The sequence below is a fragment of the Scomber japonicus genome, chromosome 20 (assembly GCF_027409825.1).
Source record: "Scomber japonicus isolate fScoJap1 chromosome 20, fScoJap1.pri, whole genome shotgun sequence".
NCBI classification, from domain to species: Eukaryota; Metazoa; Chordata; class Actinopteri; order Scombriformes; family Scombridae; genus Scomber; species Scomber japonicus.
In genome coordinates, this window is record NC_070597.1 from 11663764 (window position 1) to 11683738 (window position 19975).

General features: G+C 38.1%; 3 protein-coding genes across 3 annotated transcripts; 2 read left to right on the plus strand and 1 right to left on the minus strand.

Moving 5' to 3' along the window:
- Positions 1-2132: 2132 nt before the first annotated feature.
- rgrb (retinal G protein coupled receptor b) lies at positions 2133-7087 on the minus strand. Its single transcript, XM_053341523.1, has 7 exons — positions 6730-7087; positions 6094-6250; positions 4937-5058; positions 4460-4613; positions 4135-4252; positions 2636-2749; positions 2133-2495 (listed from the first exon to the last, which is right to left on the minus strand). The coding sequence occupies exons 1-7, from the start codon at positions 6803-6805 to the stop codon at positions 2355-2357; spliced, it is 882 nt and encodes a 293-aa protein (XP_053197498.1). The 5' UTR covers positions 6806-7087; the 3' UTR covers positions 2133-2354.
- A 4069-nt stretch (positions 7088-11156) lies between these two features.
- On the plus strand, positions 11157-13926 carry lrit1b (leucine-rich repeat, immunoglobulin-like and transmembrane domains 1b). Its single transcript, XM_053341696.1, has 4 exons — positions 11157-11278; positions 11647-12104; positions 12415-12720; positions 12863-13926. Exons 1-4 carry the CDS (start codon positions 11157-11159, stop codon positions 13924-13926), a joined length of 1950 nt encoding a protein of 649 aa, XP_053197671.1.
- Positions 13927-15798: 1872 nt separating this feature from the next.
- Positions 15799-18036, plus strand: LOC128381686 (leucine-rich repeat, immunoglobulin-like domain and transmembrane domain-containing protein 2). The gene is made up of 3 exons (XM_053341727.1): positions 15799-15908; positions 16289-17070; positions 17249-18036. The coding sequence occupies exons 1-3, from the start codon at positions 15799-15801 to the stop codon at positions 18034-18036; spliced, it is 1680 nt and encodes a 559-aa protein (XP_053197702.1).
- The last annotated feature ends 1939 nt before the right edge of the window (positions 18037-19975 follow it).

The window sequence follows — 19975 nt, forward strand, 5'->3', positions numbered from 1 at the left end:
ATGTAGGGTGGATAACATATGCAGAAATGAAAGAAAAAAGTAAAATGGTCAGATAATTGGTAGTAGTTTGGTTGTGTCGTGTCAATGTGCACTCATGACCTCAGTATATCCTATATCCTGGCTGCAGTCCTTTGTTCAAAATCTGACTCTGATTAACTAAATCTCTCTGAATGTCACATGTGTGCACACATGTGTGGTGCTGTTAGTGCTGTGTCAGGTTTTTCATGACAGATGTTTTTTTGATTTTTTACACCATCTGTCTGTGACTATGACAGATTTAACACACATATCTTTACTACTCAGGCACAGCCCCCCCCCCCCCCCCCCCCACCTTACCTTGTGGGTGGATGGTGATCTGAATTCCGATTTATTTGATTAAAAAGTGTTACAGTCAGATGTCAGATTTAGATTTAGTTATTTGTACAGTGCGGGGGGAGCTCAGTGAGGCTATGTCTGTCTCTTGACAAGTTGTTCTGATTTCTTCCTGTGAGCTTGTTGCTATTAATGCTTGTTCTATCTACAGCTCTGACTGAATTAGTGCACTGGTCCATTCACACCGTCTCATTCTCAGTCTGTTAAAGAGAAGACTGTTTCCAAGGATTTGATGTTAATCTGTCTTTCCAGAGAAAAAAATAGCCCAGTTAAGTGAGTAGCAGTAGAGTACATGAAGAAGAACATCGAATACCTGCTAATGAGAAAAACCTGTTTATGTGCTCAGACATCTGATACCTAGAGTGGCTTGTATTTTTTTCAGAAGCCACAGTCTGACTAGATCTTGTTTTCTCTCATTTTTCAACATTTCAACACTCACTCTCAAGATTTCTACTAAATGCACAGGGTATCTTTGTAAAGTAGAACTATTTTCTGCATTTATAGGGTTAAGGGTTGGTTAATAATGTGTCACTGTTAATGAAATTATCTAAATTGTATTTATGTTGAAATACTGATTGTGAGTTGAAGATTTCAGTCTCCATTTTAGTTATTGTCAAAAAAAGACCCCACAAAAAACCTCACACATTTCATGCATACAGCTACTTTCTTTTCACTTCCTTCTGTCTGATAAAACAGTGCACTGATCATTTTAAGTGACACAGTGTTGCTGCCACATTCTCCAACACCACAATCAAAGAGTTAAACACAATGTGCTATTGTTCTATTCTGAGCTGTCATCAGCTCTATTTCAGGTCCCTCTGAGCCTCTGTGACTGTTGCATATTATGACCGCCTCCTCCCCCCGTGCCACTGACGGCGAGAGGATTTCACCTGTTGATGACTTCCTGGCAAGAACGTCACCTGGGAGGTTAGTGTGGCAGGGACTGTGGTTTATTTCAGGAGTTCGTGTATTTAGCAGCTCAGAGATCAGAGTGCTGTAATCTCTTCTGCTCCGTGCCATCACTGACACAAGAGTCTGTAACACTTGATGTAAATGGGGCTCGCATTTATAAAAGATTAAAAAGCACGCAGGTATGACACTGTATGAGGTAATATTATCATTATTAATGTGGCCACAGTGACTCTGTGTCAGCAGGGACTGAATTATTCTATTTCCTCAAACTACATGCATACTATTTAATCTATCTACCTACTTTTCTTAGAGTATTGTAATTGAAACCTCCCACGTTTGATATGTGGTCCTTACAATCATGTGACAGAGAGGCTCATCTTCATTTCCTTAATTTCCCAAATTTTTCTTGCTTATTAAATTCCATTAGAATAATCTGAAGTTATAACTACGGTAATATGAGATTACTAAAAACATATTCAAAGCTCTTTACCTTCTTATTTATCTGTTTTTGCACTCTGACAACCAGCTAACCAAATTGTGAGTTCACTTTGTTTCAGGTGTTGACTATAATTGCATAATACTCTCTTAACACAGTGATTACTATATATATAGTTTACTCTATATAGAAGTTACATCACCTCAAACAGTCTTCCTCACAATAACCTCATCAATTAAGCTCCTTAGTTAAGTGTTTGAGACTGCCATGCCATGAAAGGACATTAATTGTAGAAATTAGGTTTCTTACCACAGCAGCTCAGTTATTAGATTTGAAAGCCCATTTTAAAGTAAATGGAGCATATAAGAAGAATAGCAACACAATGCATTTATTGTAAGCAATATCACACGGGCAGAGGAGCAGTACAGGTTAAAGACAAATTCCTGGGGAAAAAATGCAACAATGCGACTCCAAATGTACAGATTCTCTAGAGTTTTATCTACTGTCCAAATGTTATGAAAATGTATCTACACAGATCAACTGAATGGCTCAGTGACATCAAAAGTGTGAGAAGCCTATTGGAAGAACAAATGACAGTTTGGGATTTCTTTGCCAAAACATATTGAGTTTCCTTTTATTTTGACTTCTTAACAACCGGATCAACAATCTTCTGTCCAGTGAGGAAGTGCCACACACCGCCTCGGTAGAACTCATTTCCAAAACTGTAGAGCAGGGCATTGAAGAAGGGATTGGTCTTTGCAATGACTGGAAGCAACTGCAAGCAGAAACATGTATTACAACTTGGGTCTTACTTTTGCAGTTTGGCGATTTAAAAAAAAAGACATTAAACAAATAATTATCTTTTGAACTTTCCCACAAACTGTTAGATTCAGTAATAACAAAATAAGTGCTCACCATTCGTAGCTTTGGAGACACAACCTTCACATTCTCAAAGCAAGCGTAGATACACATGAGAACGTAGGGACCCCAACACATCAGCATTACCCTCAATGGAGTACTGGTGTTAAACTAGAAAAAACAAAGTTAATTGTGTCATTGTCGACATTACACCTGCTACCAAGTGGATATACTGTTTCAATGACATAGTATCAATGATATACAGCTGCAAATAAGGAAATAAAATTAGAGTTAGAATCTAATATCATATCTTACCAGTGGATGCCTTTTTAAAGCGTAATATCAATATTTTTTTTATAATAAAAATGGTGAGGTGTTGCTCATAGTGATGAACCAACAGAGAATGATCACCTGACTCTGCAGCTTAATTTGGCTTTACAGAGCTTTATATCAAATTTCAGCTCATTGTTTAGCTGCCTGAAACTTTCCTGTTTTGGTTCACTCTCACAGTGTTGTTTTTGGCTGCAGCAGGCAGCTGTTTTCAGAGACAAAGGTCTAAAGATGCATTGTACACCACCTGTTCAGCACCCAATGGCTAACTGACACAGTATCAACTAGGTGGTGCACACTGTGGAGCATTTAGCAGCTAGAGAGCCAGATATTTCCCTCAGAATTTGGTAGAGAGCAAAAACAGAGCTAGGAGAGAGTAAATATTGTGGACAGAAACACAACTCCAAATGAATGATACTGTATAAACTGTTCGCTGAAGTAATATGCCTTATCAAGTTTATGATATGTCAGTGTTGTGTTCACTATTTGTTTGTGCTTCCCCCTAGTGGCCAAAAAAAATTGTTAATGTAGGTATCAGCGATCTCCACCTTTGAAGTCTGGGGATTTCTAAATGCAAGGTAGTTGTTTAAACACCAGCAACAGCAGCCGCTAACAAACCTATGCCCCTAACACGCCTTGGGCCACCACTGGAAATTCCTTCCTTCTTTCTCTTCCATTTTGAACTAAAGACTTTGGATAGGCTCTGCAATGCAGATTTTTTTAAAGACATTCTCTAATTGTTTCAACTCAGGTAACAAACAAGCCTATGAGATTGCTTTCTGGCTGTGTTTGCACATTAGCATGCGAAAATAGCAGTCACAGTTAAATGATAAATGGACTGCATTAATATAGCGCTATTCTAGTCTTCCAACCACTCAAAGCTCTCTACAGTTTATGCCAACTTTCTCCCATTCACACACATTCATACACTGATGGCTGAGGCTGCCATGCAAGATGCCAACTTGCACATCAGAAGGTCTAATGAGCATCCACACACACTCTCACACACTAGTGGAACAGCCTTCAGGAACTGGATTAGAACTGCTGATCTTTTGATTAGTTAACGACCTGCTATACCTCCTGAGCTACAACTGCCCAGTTGCGCTAGAAAACAAAGTTCATTCACAAAAGTGCATTTTCTCAATCGAATCTGATTTAACATCCATGAAACAAAAACTGTGTAGTGCTCCTTTAAATGGATTTTGAGGTTGTCGCAGCACATTTACCCTGTGGTGATGGATCTTCTTGAAGTGTTTGTGGATGGCATCATAACATGACCACATGGTGAAAGCTGGGAACATCAAGTAAAGCAGCACCAGAGTTAACATGTAGGTTATGTAGTCCCTGTTGAAAAGACATAAACAGGAAAGTATGTTAATGTAAATAAGTGTAGCTGCTGATACCATTTGTTAATCTTACTATAAATGTTGTAGGTGAGTTTTGTCACAAGTACTCTTTCAATATGAATTGACTTTGATGAAAACAACAGAAAACTGTCCATTTCGTCCATGCCAACATTCCAATTTTATTCCTTCATTTATGTAAGTCTACCTGTCTCCTCTGGTGTAATCCAGTGTGCAGCAAGTCCTCATAGGTTCAAAGTCATAGACGCCCCAACCCATGAGAGGAACAGCAGCCCAGAAGATGGAGAGAATCCAGATGATGCCACACATTGTCAGAGTGGTGCTCCAGAAGAGCTTCTGTCCTACAGATTAAAAACATCGTGCCATTGTGCCATTTTGCCAGTGTGCCATTGTGCCATGTGGATATAAGTAAACATTTGATTTTGATGTAAAGTTAATTTTGGAGAGAAGAAATATTTAATTTGTTGGTTTAGATCTAAGTAACAACACATATTGACATATTGATATATTGATATATATGCTGAACTTGTGCTGTGTAGACTTGTGTAGATTTCTTTCATGATACTTCAAGCAAAATATAGTTAGGTGTATTTTGACACATCTGGACAGTAAGTTGGACTTCACTGTACTCAGTGGTGCAGTACTGGTGATATCTTGTACTCACTGGTGCAGTACTGGTGATATCTGTCCCAAGCAATGGCAGCCATGAAACTGATGGACGCCAGGACTGCTATCATCCCCTGGAAGCCATGAAAGGCACATCCATCTGAACCAAATGGCCAATATCTGGAGTAGACAAAGAAACTTATTCCAGCATGCATAAAGATGTTGTCAATAATATTCTACATAACATAAACTGTGTTATTATAAACTATGTCGGGCTGCAGATTGATTACATTTTTTTTTTAAATATTGCGCTCCCAAAATAACAGTTTGATCTGCAAGCAATTCCTACTCACAACTGCTCATTACAGGTTGCTTAATGTCTAAGAACAATTAAACCAAAGAGTGATTGTTTGTTTCAGTCTAAATCCAGTTCCAATAAAGGCAGAAAATGAACATAACTCTGTATGGCAGGAATGTTTTTCTTCTTCTTTTGCTAATATTTTTATTTTCTTGTCAACCATGAGATTTATCTACCTGACTCTGAGGCTGGATTATTGAAGTAAGCAATGCTTGAAGGCTTCAGGTTCACCAAGTGGCGATTAGCTTGTAATTACAGAATGCATTGCAGATGTGTTTGTTATCACTGTATGCACCACTAGAGCATGTTATGAAGTGAATAAAAGGGTCATTGAGGCAACATCTACATGCACCTACTGTACCTGATGTTGGGGACCCATTTTTGTCAAAGGCCCTTAAAATGTACTTAGTTTATATCGTGCCTACATGGTGCATTTTACTAAATGAATTAGTGCTTACTACATACAGGATGAAACAGATACAATAAACCTTTTGTTCCGGGGGCCCCTGGTGGGATTTCCTAGGCCTGCTCACTCTCAGGTTGAGAACTACTGAATTAGGAGGTTGAACGAGGTTTAAAAAGGGGAAAACATGTTTTTCTTCATTCTGGATTTCTTTTTTTTTTTTTTTTGGTAATTACTAGAGTTTGCTTGCAAAGTGTGAAATTAAAATCCTCAATAAAGTCGATTGGATTATGAAACCCAAAAGCTTCCCATAGGTTAATTTCAAATGTTAAACTTCTTTTTTGATTGACTAAAGCTTCAAACTTTCTACAAACACCATGTAAAAAAAGTGTCTGTGGAAGAAAGATAACTAAACTTTCAAAAAGTCAAGTGTCCCTGTATCTTTTTTTGATACCTGAGATAGCTGGCGTAAGCAGCTGTGAGTCCATTAATATTCAAACTGAGGTCAGCCACAGCAAGATTGAACACAAAGAAGTTACTGGGAGTCCGCATCTCCTTCACTCTGAGGAAAGACACAATGCTGATGGCATTGAGGAAGAATCCAAGCATTCCTGAAAAACAGAAAGAAGATGAGATTTAGAGAAGATAAGAAGATAAGTCTATCAACAGAAGATGAACTAAAAGAATCTGTTTTCATGAGAAGTTAATTGTTTCAGTCATTTCTGCCAAATATAGTCTCAGCTTTCATTCTTTTCTTTTTTTTATATATGATAGCAGATCGGATATTTATGGTTTCAGACTGTTCGTCGGATAAAACACTCAACAGGTGGATTTTTGAGTAGGCTCCAGTGTTGGGCCTTACTTTGAGTGATTTGGGTCTCGGGCCTGTAAAGTTTTATATACAGGTTGTCATTCTAATTTAGAAAACAAAAACAAAAAAACCTGCTAGATATCAAACTTCATGATAATAAAACTAAATAAAATAAGTGCATTATTGGGATTTTATCATTTAAGACGCTTTCATTATCTGAGTGAACTGTCCCTTTAAATCTTGTATAAAACATGTCTTCCGGCGTCCCGGTCAACTTACCCCCGACTAGAAGTGCTGTGCCAAAAGTAAACATATCAAACTCTGCGAATCCCTCCGGTAATGTATACGCTGCCATGTTGAAATGCACAAATTCAACTTTGCGCAAAAAAGTCCTTTTCGTGTTGTTTAGCGCACCGTCTCTGACCAAATGAAGCCTTATAAAGGCTCTTTCACGTGAAAAAGTATGAAGACACTAATCTTTGTAAACCCTTTCTGCAATCCCCCGAAGAATGCCTTAACGAGCAGACCTCCTTTAAACTTTCTGCAAGTTTGTGGTTGCAAAATGTTTGCGCATTTGCTGCGCAATTCTTTGATGTGAAAGCAGAGAGAGTTTTTATGGATTCAGCGCTCAACCGAGATTTTTCTCGATTGGAGAAACTTTATTCCAAACTTTACTTTAACCTCATGTGAAGAGTCCAACCAGTTGACTTAATCCAGCTGCTGTATGAGATAACGAAAGAGAATGGGATCATGGGAAATGTTGTCTACAAGCAAAGTCGTTAGGCTGAACTGTAGATGTTGTCATTTGGATTAATGGATTTACATTGATCAAGGCAAATTACAATGTAATCATTTCAATATACAACCAGGAAATAATTACTCCGATCTGTTGTTATTTTAATATCATTTTCATTCAATATCTGATTTTCACAGAGAATTTTATTTTCTTGTTGTGTTTCTGAAACAAAAAGGTAAAGACAGAATAATTACATCACTTGTGTCCCTTAAACATGTATGCAAATCATGGATTGACTACTGTTGCTTCTTTATTTCTTAAGACTGCTCAAATTCAGATAAACCTTCCACCAAAACATAGTATTCTGCTGTTGGACTGACTTTTATACACTTTATTCATTAAAATATACAGAGAAGCTGCAAAAGTCACTTTGAATGTTTTAGTTCCCTGAATGTTTCCACAGTATTTAGTGCAATTAACGTTTACAGTTTGCGTAATTGTGCAGACATCATTGTTATCATTAGATTGCACACATACACTGTGTAATGTGTACTGTGTATACTGTACAGTAAACAATCAAAGGACTGAAAGGACAGCATTGAAACATTTTGTCTGCCTACAGAGCTCTTCAACATTACATCCTGGTACAAGTTTCTATCTGTTAAAACAATCCAAAACTGTCTCGGACTATCAACAATGCAAGTAAAATGACAGGCACCACATAGTCCAAACTATCAGATTTCCCACTAATTCAAACTACCATCTACATGATGAAAAAGCAGATGAGGGCACCTGCACATATACTTCCTTTACAGCCATGCTTACCCTATTTAAATATGTGTACTTTGTGATTTTACTTGTGCCAAAGAAAATGTCCAATATTTCTTGATATGAAGTTCATGGATTAAACTATTTCAGTTAGGGTTACAGTGGTAATTATAACATTGTGTATAACATCTGTGCAAAAGACAAAAGATGACAAATATTTAGTGAAGACGTGAATTTTGTAAGCACAATATTCAGTTGAAGTTGCACATTCAAGTGTTCTCCAAATGGGAAATGATATCCAGCAACATTTAGTGCAAAAGGTCAATTAAAAAGTCAGTGAAAACATCAGGATCTCATTTATTTTCTGTTTTTAAAAAAATCAAAAATAACTATACCCCTTAAATGAGGACATTGGAAAAGTGACCTTTAGCTCTCACAGCAGCCTGAACCTTTTAAAATGTAACATTTGGGCAGAGTCTGATTGCACCACTAATCTACCCACAGATTACCACAAACTCATTAACTATGAAGTAATGATTTGTCCCAATGGACTTATAATACCCTTTTCTCAAACTGCCCATATTGTCCCTGACTGAAAGCTCGGCATCCGATCATGTTAAACATCCGACACGGGATTCAGTTCATTACTCAAACGTTGCAGTGCTGATATTGACATCTTACAAACACATTTAGAGCATCTGATTTGTATGTCAGCATGTTTGTCTGCTGCCCCAAATTCCAACAAGAGGCTGAGAGAGCAGTGTGACGCCACACAGGAAAGTAAAGCAGCAGATTGCCACTTTCACAATGCAGAAAGTTTCAATAAAACAATCTGATAATCTACCACAGCTGAGTGTGAGGAAATAAGAGCTGGACTTAACCAACAGACAGAACATGAATGCAGTGGATTAATCAGTGGGTGTAAATTGTAAACTGCACTGCTGACGTTTGTTTTCTGTTTTTATGAACTCCTCACAATCTGCTTTATCAATATGCCAAAGCCATAATATTAATGAAATATTAAATAGTGCAGTGAGTGCTGAAATAGTAACAAAAATACTTTATGAAATGTCTTTAATTTAAGAACTTTCGGATTAAAAAAGCTGCACATGAAGTTTATCTTTTGCAAAAGCCGGTACAATACAGCCCTGATTTATTAAAAGAAATCAGGATTGATTGATATAATCTCAGTGGAAGGCTCTTCATCTTCAGGCTAAAAATTTTGGAATGAAACCCACAGCTGTAATTGCCCTGAATACCCTGTCTGCAAAATCTTGTCCAAAGTGCTTGCACCCTTGTAGTGATTGCATAGTAATGCCTTGGCTAACAGTCAATTACAGCATCATAATCTGCTGGTTTTGCAATGACACAAAGGTTTCACTGTTGAAACTGCATTTCTAGTGACATACTTTGAGGAACAGGAGCCACAATAAAAATGTAAAGTACAATATTTCTGTGAAATCAAACTGAAATGTCATTATGTACTGCACTTAAATGCAATTAGCAGGCATTGTTAGTTTCCTCGAGTACTAAACTTTCTACTTTTTCCACATATGTTTATTGTTCTCTTCGCTACATTTATCGAATGGCTGGAATTGCCTCTTGGCAAGTAAAACCATGCTGATCATTTTCAGGAATTCCTTAAAAACAACGTCACTTAACATTGTTATTGTTATTAATTAAAAGATACTGGAGATAAGGAGATTAGGTTTCCATTGTTATATTATCTCATATCTAATTTTAGGGATTTTCAAAAATTAAACACACTGAAGAGCTTGAACGTCTCTATTTTACTACAACTATTTGCACTAAAATACTGTGTTAATTACTTTTTACTAACTAAATCTCTGATTACAGGCATAACAGCAGGTCCTCCCCTTCCCTGAGATAAAGATGTGGTCAGATGGGGAGAAGGGAGTAGTGGATGTGGGGCGAGAAGGAGGTCTTTCCCGGGTTTTGAGGACAACCCTCCAGAGAGAAATAGAACAAAGATGTATTAATAAGAGACAGGGAGATGACAGGATTAAAGGATTTGAAATCCCGCTGGACAGCCGTGCTTTAAACCCCTGCACCTGTGGAAAAAACCCTCAGAAATTGTGACAGCATGTCTGTCCTCCACAAAGTGTGTCACACACAGACACAATCTTACACATGAAAGACAAACAAGTTGTGCAGGATACTACTGTAAATTATAACACAATATAATAGTAATTGGATAATACTAAGCTCAAAATTGGGGGTCTACGCTTGGTTTTTGCATTTGAGAAGGAGAAAGCAATGAATGAGTGTTTACATCATGGGCAAAAATCCAAACTGGGATTATTTTTTTTACTCTTTTGCCAAATTCAAGTCGAGAGTCATACATGGGATGGGAAAAATCCAATCCAATCTTTAGTGTGATAGTTTGAGCCTTAAAAAAAGGTAAATAATGTTACAGCCTTAGCAACTCTCTGGTTCCATCTAGTGGTCACTTTGGTGAAAAATTGTAGCAATCATGACAATGAAACATTGACTACAGTTTGTCTATTTATTCAACATAGACCATGTCAAAAAATGACTCAACAGACCAGAACTTTATTAAAACCATCTGAAACTGTAGGACAACTTTTTTTTTACACATCAGAGTACATCTCTGATATATCTCTGAAGTTGTTTTTGGTGACTTGCACATGTGACATACTAACAACACAGTGTTTAGTCCAGGCCTACTTCAACATTTAGCAGGCTATGAGTTAAAAGAAAATGCTGGAAACATATTTCAAATGAATGAATCGTTTTACATTTTTTCTACAAGAACAATCTGTTTGAAACATTCATGATAACATATCGGTAGATTATGGACTTCCGTTGTGTCTCCCTGCAGCCTCCTCTTCATTTAGTCACTGTACAGTTTGTTGTATCCATAATTAACCACCCAATCAACAATTGGAAAGTATTTTCTTGACAATGAAAGAGAAAACTATGCAGCCTATCAGCTTCCAGGAAGCAATAGCCTAATCGTGTGAATGAAAATAACCCAAGTCCTTCACTAATCCCTGCCTATCCTTTTTATCTCTGGATTCAGACCAGTCAGAGCAGTATGGAGCTGTGAGCCTGTACAACACCACGATGCATGCAATCTCCTGTTAAACTGAGCTGTAGCGTGTTTTTATTTAATTAGTAGTTTAGTTGCATAGCACTTAGGATCTTACAGGAGGAAAAAATGAGTCGACATTTAGCTTCTGCTTTTTGTTTGGCTTTAGTTTTTCTCCCTCTGATGAGCAATGCATGTCCTGGACAATGTAGCTGCTTTTTCCACAAATTGAGCGATGGATCGAAAGCAAGGTAAATGTGATAATTATTGTCCATTAATGTGTTTTATTCTGTAGTACACATGTTTTTTTGTTTTTTCATGCATGCATAATTGATTTTCACTGCAGATTTCTTAGGTTCAGTCACTATGTATAGTAGAGGATTAACTTGGAGTTGCTCTTTAATCTCCTTTACTTGTTACTGAACAATTCACTACTACTATACATTTTTCTATAAAATATTCTCAACTGTATTCTTTTTATGTTAAATGGGGGCAAAAAACCCATTGTTTATTGTTAAATCTGCTTTTACATGCTTAAATATTTTTAATGCTTATATATTGTTCCTCTTAAATATCAAGCAATAATAATAGTAATATTTTTATCATTTCCTTCCTGCAGGAGTGTACTTTGCAATGATCCAGAGATCACTGTAGTTCCTCCAAACTTCCCCACTGACACATCCAAGCTACGCATTGAAAAGACAGCAATCACAAAGATTTCTAGTGACAATTTCCACTACCTCAACAGCTTGGAGTTTCTGTGGATGTCTTTCAATTCATTAAATTCACTGAATGGTGATAGTTTCCGGGGTCTCTACAACCTGGATGAGCTCAGGCTGGAAGGAAACAGTCTAACTTCCTTTCCCTGGGAGTCTCTGACCGATATGCCAAACCTGAGGCTCCTCGACTTACACAACAACAAGATCTCAAGCATCCCTCCTGAATCGACCATGTACATAAAAAATATCACCTATCTGGATTTATCCAGCAACAGTCTGACGACCGTTCCTGCTGATGTTCTCTCAATGTGGCTGACTGTGAAGCCATCTCAGGACACAGATTCCAAACTAATTCTCGGTAAGGATCAAGCTGTGACATTTTAGGCTACTGGACAGTTTTTTTAAGCTGTCTTGCATGACCACCATTTCTGTGTCTCTGACCTAAGCGGCACTTAAAGCCGAGTCTAATTATAGTTACTGTGTGCTGTGTGTCAAGATGTCAAAGCCAATTTTGTTTATTTCAACTTACAAGCTCTTTTCAATTGTAGTGAATGTGTAAAGGACAATGTGAAGAATAGATAATGAGGCACATGAGGATGCTGTGATAAAAAAAATCATTTTTTTTCTTTTCACTGACAGCACTTTGTCACACTTGCTTTGCTTTGCAGGTCTCCATGACAACCCATGGCTGTGTGACTGCCGGCTTCATGATCTGGTCCAGTTTCAGAAGTCCCCATCGTCATCTGTAGCTCTAATTGACACCAGGCTGAGGTGTGCTGATCCGGAGAGCCTTTCGGGGGTGCTTTTCGTTGAAGCAGAGCTGCAGAGGTGCCAGGGCCCTCGGGTGCACACGGCTGTGGCTCGTGTTCGGAGCTCACTGGGCAACAACGTTCTGCTGCGCTGTGGCACAGTTGGTGTCCCCATCCCCGAGCTGTCCTGGAGCCGTGCTGATGGCAAGAAAATGAATGGCACTGGTGAGTTTAGCCGAACCAATTTTAAATGTGCTAAGATTAAAATAGCATCTATTTCTGTGCAAGTCATAATGTCAATTAGATTAAAGCTTTCCTTTTGTGCCAATCTAATTAACTCTGCGGACTTTTGCCTTTTTCTTTTCAGTTCAAGAAGAGATTTCAAAGGAGGGCATCATTTGGTCAATTCTGAGTGTGCCAGCAGTCTCTTACAGGGATTCTGGAAAGTACGTGTGCAAAGCAACCAACTTTGTGGGCACTGCAGACGCCATCATCTCTTTGGTGATCACAGATTCCATTCGTTCAGAGGAAACAGGAGGAGGTGTTTCTAAAAGAACCAGAGGGAAGAAACCTGGTGGCATTGGCAGGGCAGCATACCAGGAGAAACTTATTGCCAGATATGTTCCTCCACCAACTGCCACGGCTGCTCAGCCCATTATCGAGCCTATCAATGGCAAAGGCGTCACGGGGAAGTATGAGATAGAAAGCTACAGCATTTCTGATGACACTTCTCAGGGAGGAGGCAAAACGTCAGACCTTCAGAAGTCGGTGGAGGTGGATGCTTTGAGTAACTTAGCAGCCAATGCTTCATCCTTACAGCAAGCTCCAGAGAAAAGGATAGTGCGCTCAGTGAAGGTAATTGGAGACACCGACCATACTGTGTCTCTGAACTGGCGAGCCCCCTCAGCCACAAACACCACAGAATTCAGTGTCCTGTATGCTGTATTTGGTGAGAGGGACATGCGGCGGATAAATGTAGGTGCCGGAAAAAACAGAATCACCATTGATGGCCTGGTGCCAAAGACAAAGTACATTGCTTGTGTTTGCGTCAAAGGCCTGATCCCAAAAAAGGAGCAATGTGTAATCTTCTCAACAGACGAGGCAGCCAGTGCCAGTGGAACTCAGAAGCTTATTAATGTAGTGGTGATAACGGTGGCTTGTGTGATTGCTGTCCCCCTGACACTGATTGTGTGTTGCGGGGCCCTAAAGAAGCGCTGCCAGAAACTCCTGGGAAGGCAGTCGAAAGAAATACAGGACTCCTACGTCACGTTTGAGACCCTCGGACCCGGGGTCAAAGCTAAAGGGATGGAGGGCGAGTATCTGACTAGGCTAAATCCTGATGAATCCAACAGGCTGCTCTCAGCAAGGTCCAGTGTTGACTCAGAGGCCACAGTCAGGACTGAAGGGCCACCTAACGAGTACTTCTGCTAAAACCAAACATATGCCTCAACCTCCAGAGGATGCACTTTGTTTTGTAACAGCCTGCTGATAGGAACTGATCAATTTCAGTGCTCAGAGACTGGAGTAGTGAAATGGACTCAATCAAACCTCTTCAAATGGTCTTCAGAGGACACTGATAGCTCTGTCTGCATTGGAAGTATGAGATTATTTTTCAGCCTTGTTGGAATAATAACCACCATTGATTTGGTGAACAGTGAAAAAAGGGAATATTCACACACAGTTTTAATATTTACAAGTGTTGTAAATGTGTAAAAATGATTTTTTTGGAAATTCATCATGAACTTTGAAAGATGATGTTTTGTAGGGGAAAATGTTTTGAAATGTTGCCCTGAACTCTAAAACCCAATGAATTTCTTTTTCTTTTTTCCAAGATGTAACCTCTGCAATGTGTTAAGATCCATACCTAAAACATAATGTATTTAGAGAGATGATAAACCAGCAATTTTTAGTCTATTTTGTATGTCAGTATTATGTTAATGTGCCAGGTTTACTGTTGGGTCAAAAACCCAAAAGATATTTTATAATGTTTAAATATTTGTGACCTGAAATGTCTGTGTATGGTATGAATGTATAAAAATAAATATTTTTTTATATTGACACAGCTTACAAGCTTGTTTCTTGCTGCTCATAATATCGATTTCGTTCATAAAAAAGTAGCTTTTAACTAATATAAGCAAAATATCTGGATTGCTAATTCACTGAAAAATAACAATTGTGATGATAACACATACAGCTGAACTCAGTCTGTGTAGAATTTACAATTAACTATTAATGCTTTTTAAACCTGCTTCAAGTAATGGATGGCTGAGCTGGATTAGAAGAAATGAATCACATGATGCCAGTTGCTTTTTTTAAAAAACAGTAAATCACAACATTGATTTTCTGATTAAAACACTGTCACAGCATCAATTTTTAACACATAAATTGAAACATCAGTAGCATCACCTACCCTGATAAAGATTTAAGAATTAATGACTAATGACTGAAGCTACAGGTGTGTATATCAAATATTTCTGTCAATAATAATACTCATACAGGTACAGATTGTTTTGTCTTCTAAGGGAAACTACAGAATGTGTTTAGTATCTACAAGTAGACTAAACTAAAATAACAAAAAATAGTTAAAGACATACGTATTTGGCAAATGTCTCTAATTTAGAATGCTATCTATCATTAACTATCATTAAGGAATCAATAATCCATGATAACTGGGACATTGCCTTCATTACATGCGATGAATTAATCTATTTTCCTGTCAAACTCAGACATACATCTCTAAAAATATATAAAAGGAAGATGTCTGTTCAGTATTGAAACTACAATGCCGATGCTGTCACCTCTTTTCACACATGCTGATTCAGCCTTTAACAACCTTAGAGATGACCAGTGTTCAGATTATTGAGGTCAGATTACAGTCCTCTCCAGACATCTGTCTCTGTCTCTCTGAAACCCTCCCTCTGTGTGCCACTAAGCCCGATGGGCTCCGGCCCACTTCATACAGATGGGCCTCCTGTCATGCCAATGCCTGTGCTTTGGTAGGGGACAAATAAATTAAATTAGACTGATCCAAAGCGGTTTGAGGGTCATACCTGAAAATACAACTTCAAAACAGAATCAAACAAAATCAAAACCCACTGAATCATGATTTGGTTGAGAGAGAGAGATCGAAAAACATTTTCTAGACAAAGTGGACCATTGCTAAAAATACACCTTTCTTGTGTGTCTCACATGTCTGTGTCTTAAGTGTTACGTCAAGGCAGATTAAGGTAATAGGCTTTCTTCCATGCAGCCCATGGCATGTCCTGCCTATCAGAGGCCTATTTCACATGCTCCTCCAGGAATATGGATGCTTTTTGTGTCATGTTACGTATTGTTTTTGTATTTTATTTCATCACTCCTGGATCATCAACTTGTCTGATTGGTTGCTCCTGCTCAGAAGAAAACTTGGGAAGGTGAGTGACCACTGAGCTTATACAGACTCTTACATATAGCCATAAAACCCTTTCAAAAATAAATATCTTAAATGTAATTTACTTATCAAATTGTTCTGAAAATTAACAACACTATCCATACATCCAATCTATTATTACAGGCTGCCAACTCACACCAGGCCAGGGACAACAGATGAAAACTAGCCTTTGGGCTAATTCTGGCATGTTTACAGATATGTTTATTAATATGCACTGTCCCTAACAAATAAACTGATAAAATAAAAATAAAATAAAACAATTATATTTGTACAACTCTGCATTTACATTGAAAAGCTATGAGGATAAAATGTGTACTTTTCATTTCCTTCCTTTCTAAACCATGTCTCATTTTACCATTCTAGATCTTTGCTATGTATGGAAACCTCCATGGGACATATCCCGGAGGATATCCCACACGATTTCACAAAAATCCGTATTGAAAACTGCCCCCTGACTGAGTTACCTCAAGGATCTTTCTCTAAAGTTAGTGCCTTGGAGTTTCTCTGGCTGAATTTCAATGAGATCACCCTGATGAGCATCAAAAGCCTGGAGGGGCTGGCAAACCTGACTGAGCTGAGGCTACAAGGGAATAAGCTGACTTCGGTACCATGGACTGCATTTCAAGACACACCAAAACTCAAGATTCTGGACCTGAAGCACAATCGGTTGGATGTTCTGCCCGAACATGCTCTGAGACACTTACGCACACTGACCTATTTAGATTTATCCTTCAATCAGCTTAGTGTCATATCAAAAGATGTCTTCATCAATTGGCCCCTTTACCAAATATCAGAGAAAGAGTGGGGCAAAGAAGGGGTGGTCTCCAATGTGGTCTTGGTGCTGCATGACAACCCCTGGTTGTGCGATTGCCGCCTCAAAGGCTTCGTTGAATTCATGAGGGCGGTGAGCCCTCCCATCATCCTGATGAACTCTTATTTGATGTGCTCGGGCCCCGCCTCCAAAGCCAACAAGTTTTTCCACGAGATCCAGTTGAAAACGTGCATGAAGCCGGTGGCCTCTGCCCCAGAGACTAACATCACTTTACCTCGTGGAGCAAATGCAACACTCACATGCTTAGTCAAGGCCAGGCCAGACCCGACCATCCATTGGATGTACAGTTTGAAGATTATAAGAGGATTTGCTGGTAAGATTTTTTTTATTACTATCATCCATTAAACTGTTGTGAACCTGCTGCGGAAGCACTTAGTGAGGTATATGTTGAACTTTCAGGCAGCATCTGCTTTACATACTAACAAAAGGCCCGTTAAGCAGATATGAACAAGTGTCATTTAAATGCAGAACTGTCTGTTTTTTCCATGCAGCAACTGAGACTCGCATAGATGAGGAGACCATCACCTCCAAGCTAGTGATTCCCTCTCTTCACCTGGCAAACCGAGGACTCTACACTTGCACGGCCAACAACTTCATTGGCAACTCCTCTGTTAACATCACGGTGAACATCACCTCCTCCAATACATCCATTCCTCTTCCTCCACCTGTCCCTATGTTGCCATCCGATGAGAATGCCTACATTGACATCCGCATTGCCAAGCAGACAGTTTACGGTATCACCCTTGAGTGGTATGCAGCTACAGATAATCCGGCAGAAACCTGGTTTACCATCCACTTTGGCAAATATGATTCCCCCAAAAAGGAGATAATCTACATCGGCCCTGGCATCAACAGCTACTCAGTCAGTGACTTGCTTCCTGTTACAAAATATGAAGTTTGTGTCACCTTGAAGAACCAGCCACCGAGGGACGGCCAGTGTATTGTGTTTATGACAGGAAGTGACATCAGTGAGCTGGAACAGAGGGAGAGGCTCATCCACATTATAGTTATTGTGTGTGCCATGGTTCTGTCAGTGCCGGCCGGCATGTACGCTTGCACCACAGAGGCCAGGTTCAGCTGTGTGGATCGCTGCATCGATCTGTGGAAGAAACGAAATCTGCGCGGGGAGAACTCGCAGGGGACAGAGAGGCAGGGCACTTTTGACAGTTTACAGGCAGCCAGCGATGAAGGCCTGTGCAGGGACTCAGAGGAAAAGCCCAAAAAGAGGCAGAAGCCTGAAGATAAGAGCAAAGGAGGCACTGCAGCTGATCTTTACTAGCATCATATTCAAGAATTGTGTATATGTAAATAATATCAGTTTTGAGTATAGACCTATTCTGTAAATATACATTTTAAGCTATCAGCTCACAATGGAGATGCCTTTATTCCTTATTATAAGGAGAGTTTGTTATTATATATGTACAGAAAGAAGTTTGCTGTAAAAATATATTTGATATTTCTTGTCACTTTTTTGTTTTGATACTGAATGCAGACCTATATTTGAAATATGTAAAAATGTAAGTTTGCATACTGTTGCATATTTCTTGACTGTTAAGCTCACCAAACTAAATTATAATGGGGTGCATTGTATGGTTCATGGGTCAGGAGACTGAAGCTATTAAATATGCTTTTTTAATGTTCTTTCTTTTTACGGATTCCAGATTTGTTGTCTTGTAATGGAATGAAACAATGTATGATGTGGATTAAAGGGAAGTCAAAGACAAATGCTGAGACACTCTGATTTTTTAGCACAATCACTCAGAGGATTTGTTGCATAAGCGGTGTTTTCCCCGTGCATTTATACATACACTGGTAAGCAGATTAAAGTGATTTTCAATCTGAATCCTAGTCAGTAGGACATGATATTTCCATTTAATGACAGCTTTGAGCTCACTGTGTCTTTACATCAATTGTAAGGGCAAATACATGGCAGATGTAACATTTGCAGTTAGATACTTAATTGTATGTTATTTTGAATTCATTATTAATGGCATTCATTACTTAGAAACTATAGTAGATATATTAGAATACGATACAATGCAAATAATTATTATTGAATATCATTTTTGTTAGCCTATAAAAAATATGATCATATTTTCAATGATGGCATGACACACCCACAGACAGAAACAGAAAGGTGGCAAGCATGTATTAAATGATTCTTGCCCTGCTAGTGGTGTACCTCTATGGATGGAAGTCAGCCTGTTGACTAGATCTAGATATTTGCACAACAGTAGTGCAGCATGCTGTCATCTTAATATTACACAATAATACTTAATGTTTTCTGCCATGAATTAAAACCATTTTAACATTACAAAATAGAAAAAATAATGTTATACCAATTTTATGGCAATGTAATACTGTATATCATTTTCAGGTATTTAACTATACAGGAAGGGTGGTGCACTTTACAAATTATAAGAAAAACATATAAAAGTGTTTAGTTTATTAGTACCCACTCATTTTATTAGGGTTCATATGTGTGATAAATTAGGCTCTTTACATTTTTTTTGACTGAGAGAAAGTGTGGAATGATTGAAGAATGTTTCACTGTTTAGTTTTGTGTGATATAAGATTATTTCATTTAACTCTATAAGTGCATTATAATCATTTTCTAAGAAATGTCCTAAGAATGAAAAGTTACTTTTTCTTGTCATTTGTATCAAATTTTACCACCCTCTCTGTAATCTACTAAATAAATTAAATATTTGCAAATTGAAAAAAAAATCCAAGGAAATTAGTATAAAATGATACCAAAAAATATACATTTTCACAATGACTGTGCTAATGAGTTTATAAAAGGTTATTTTTCTCCTCACTGAAACTAAACATTGATTAAATATAACTAATCATAACCAGCTTTTGTACAAAATGGATCAAAAACCAACTTATTTTCAAATATTTATTCAAAATCAAGACAGTACAAAGACGGTACAAATATGTTACTTCGAAGGACCAGGCAAGTGTAATTTATAGTTAACATATATAGTTTATCTCAACTTAAACAAGATAGTCATAAGTTAAGATACAGTCAGATACGAGATATGTATAACAGCAATGAGATTACTCTAATCTTTTTTGCCTGTATTTGAAGGCATTAAAGATGAATATGGAAAGTAGTTGTGTGAACTCTAAATGTTTGACACAGACTATATTTCAATTACTATATCTATAAAGGAAATGTCCAAGCAGTTATATAAAATTTCAAGCATACATAT

What these genes read in the sequence shown, in the direction of transcription:
- lrit1b (XM_053341696.1), top strand. Translation starts at nt 11,157, where the DNA reads ATGAGTCGACATTTAGCTTCTGCTTTTTGTTTGGCTTTAGTTTTTCTC. An exon ending in AGATTCCAAACTAATTCTCG is followed by an intron (nt 12,105 to 12,414) that starts GTAAGGATCAAG and finishes TTTGCTTTGCAG; the next exon opens with GTCTCCATGACAACCCATGG. An exon ending in CAAGAAAATGAATGGCACTG is followed by an intron (nt 12,721 to 12,862) that starts GTGAGTTTAGCC and finishes TTTTCTTTTCAG; the next exon opens with TTCAAGAAGAGATTTCAAAG.
- rgrb (XM_053341523.1), bottom strand. Translation starts at nt 6,805, where the DNA reads ATGGCAGCGTATACATTACCGGAGGGATTCGCAGAGTTTGATATGTTT. An exon ending in CACAGCACTTCTAGTCGGGG is followed by an intron (nt 6,251 to 6,729) that starts GTAAGTTGACCG and finishes TCTGTTTTTCAG; the next exon opens with GAATGCTTGGATTCTTCCTC. An exon ending in GATTACACCAGAGGAGACAG is followed by an intron (nt 4,253 to 4,459) that starts GTAGACTTACAT and finishes TCTTTTCAACAG; the next exon opens with GGACTACATAACCTACATGT.
- LOC128381686 (XM_053341727.1), top strand. Translation starts at nt 15,799, where the DNA reads ATGGATGCTTTTTGTGTCATGTTACGTATTGTTTTTGTATTTTATTTC. An exon ending in TCAGAAGAAAACTTGGGAAG is followed by an intron (nt 15,909 to 16,288) that starts GTGAGTGACCAC and finishes TTACCATTCTAG; the next exon opens with ATCTTTGCTATGTATGGAAA. An exon ending in GATTATAAGAGGATTTGCTG is followed by an intron (nt 17,071 to 17,248) that starts GTAAGATTTTTT and finishes TTTTCCATGCAG; the next exon opens with CAACTGAGACTCGCATAGAT.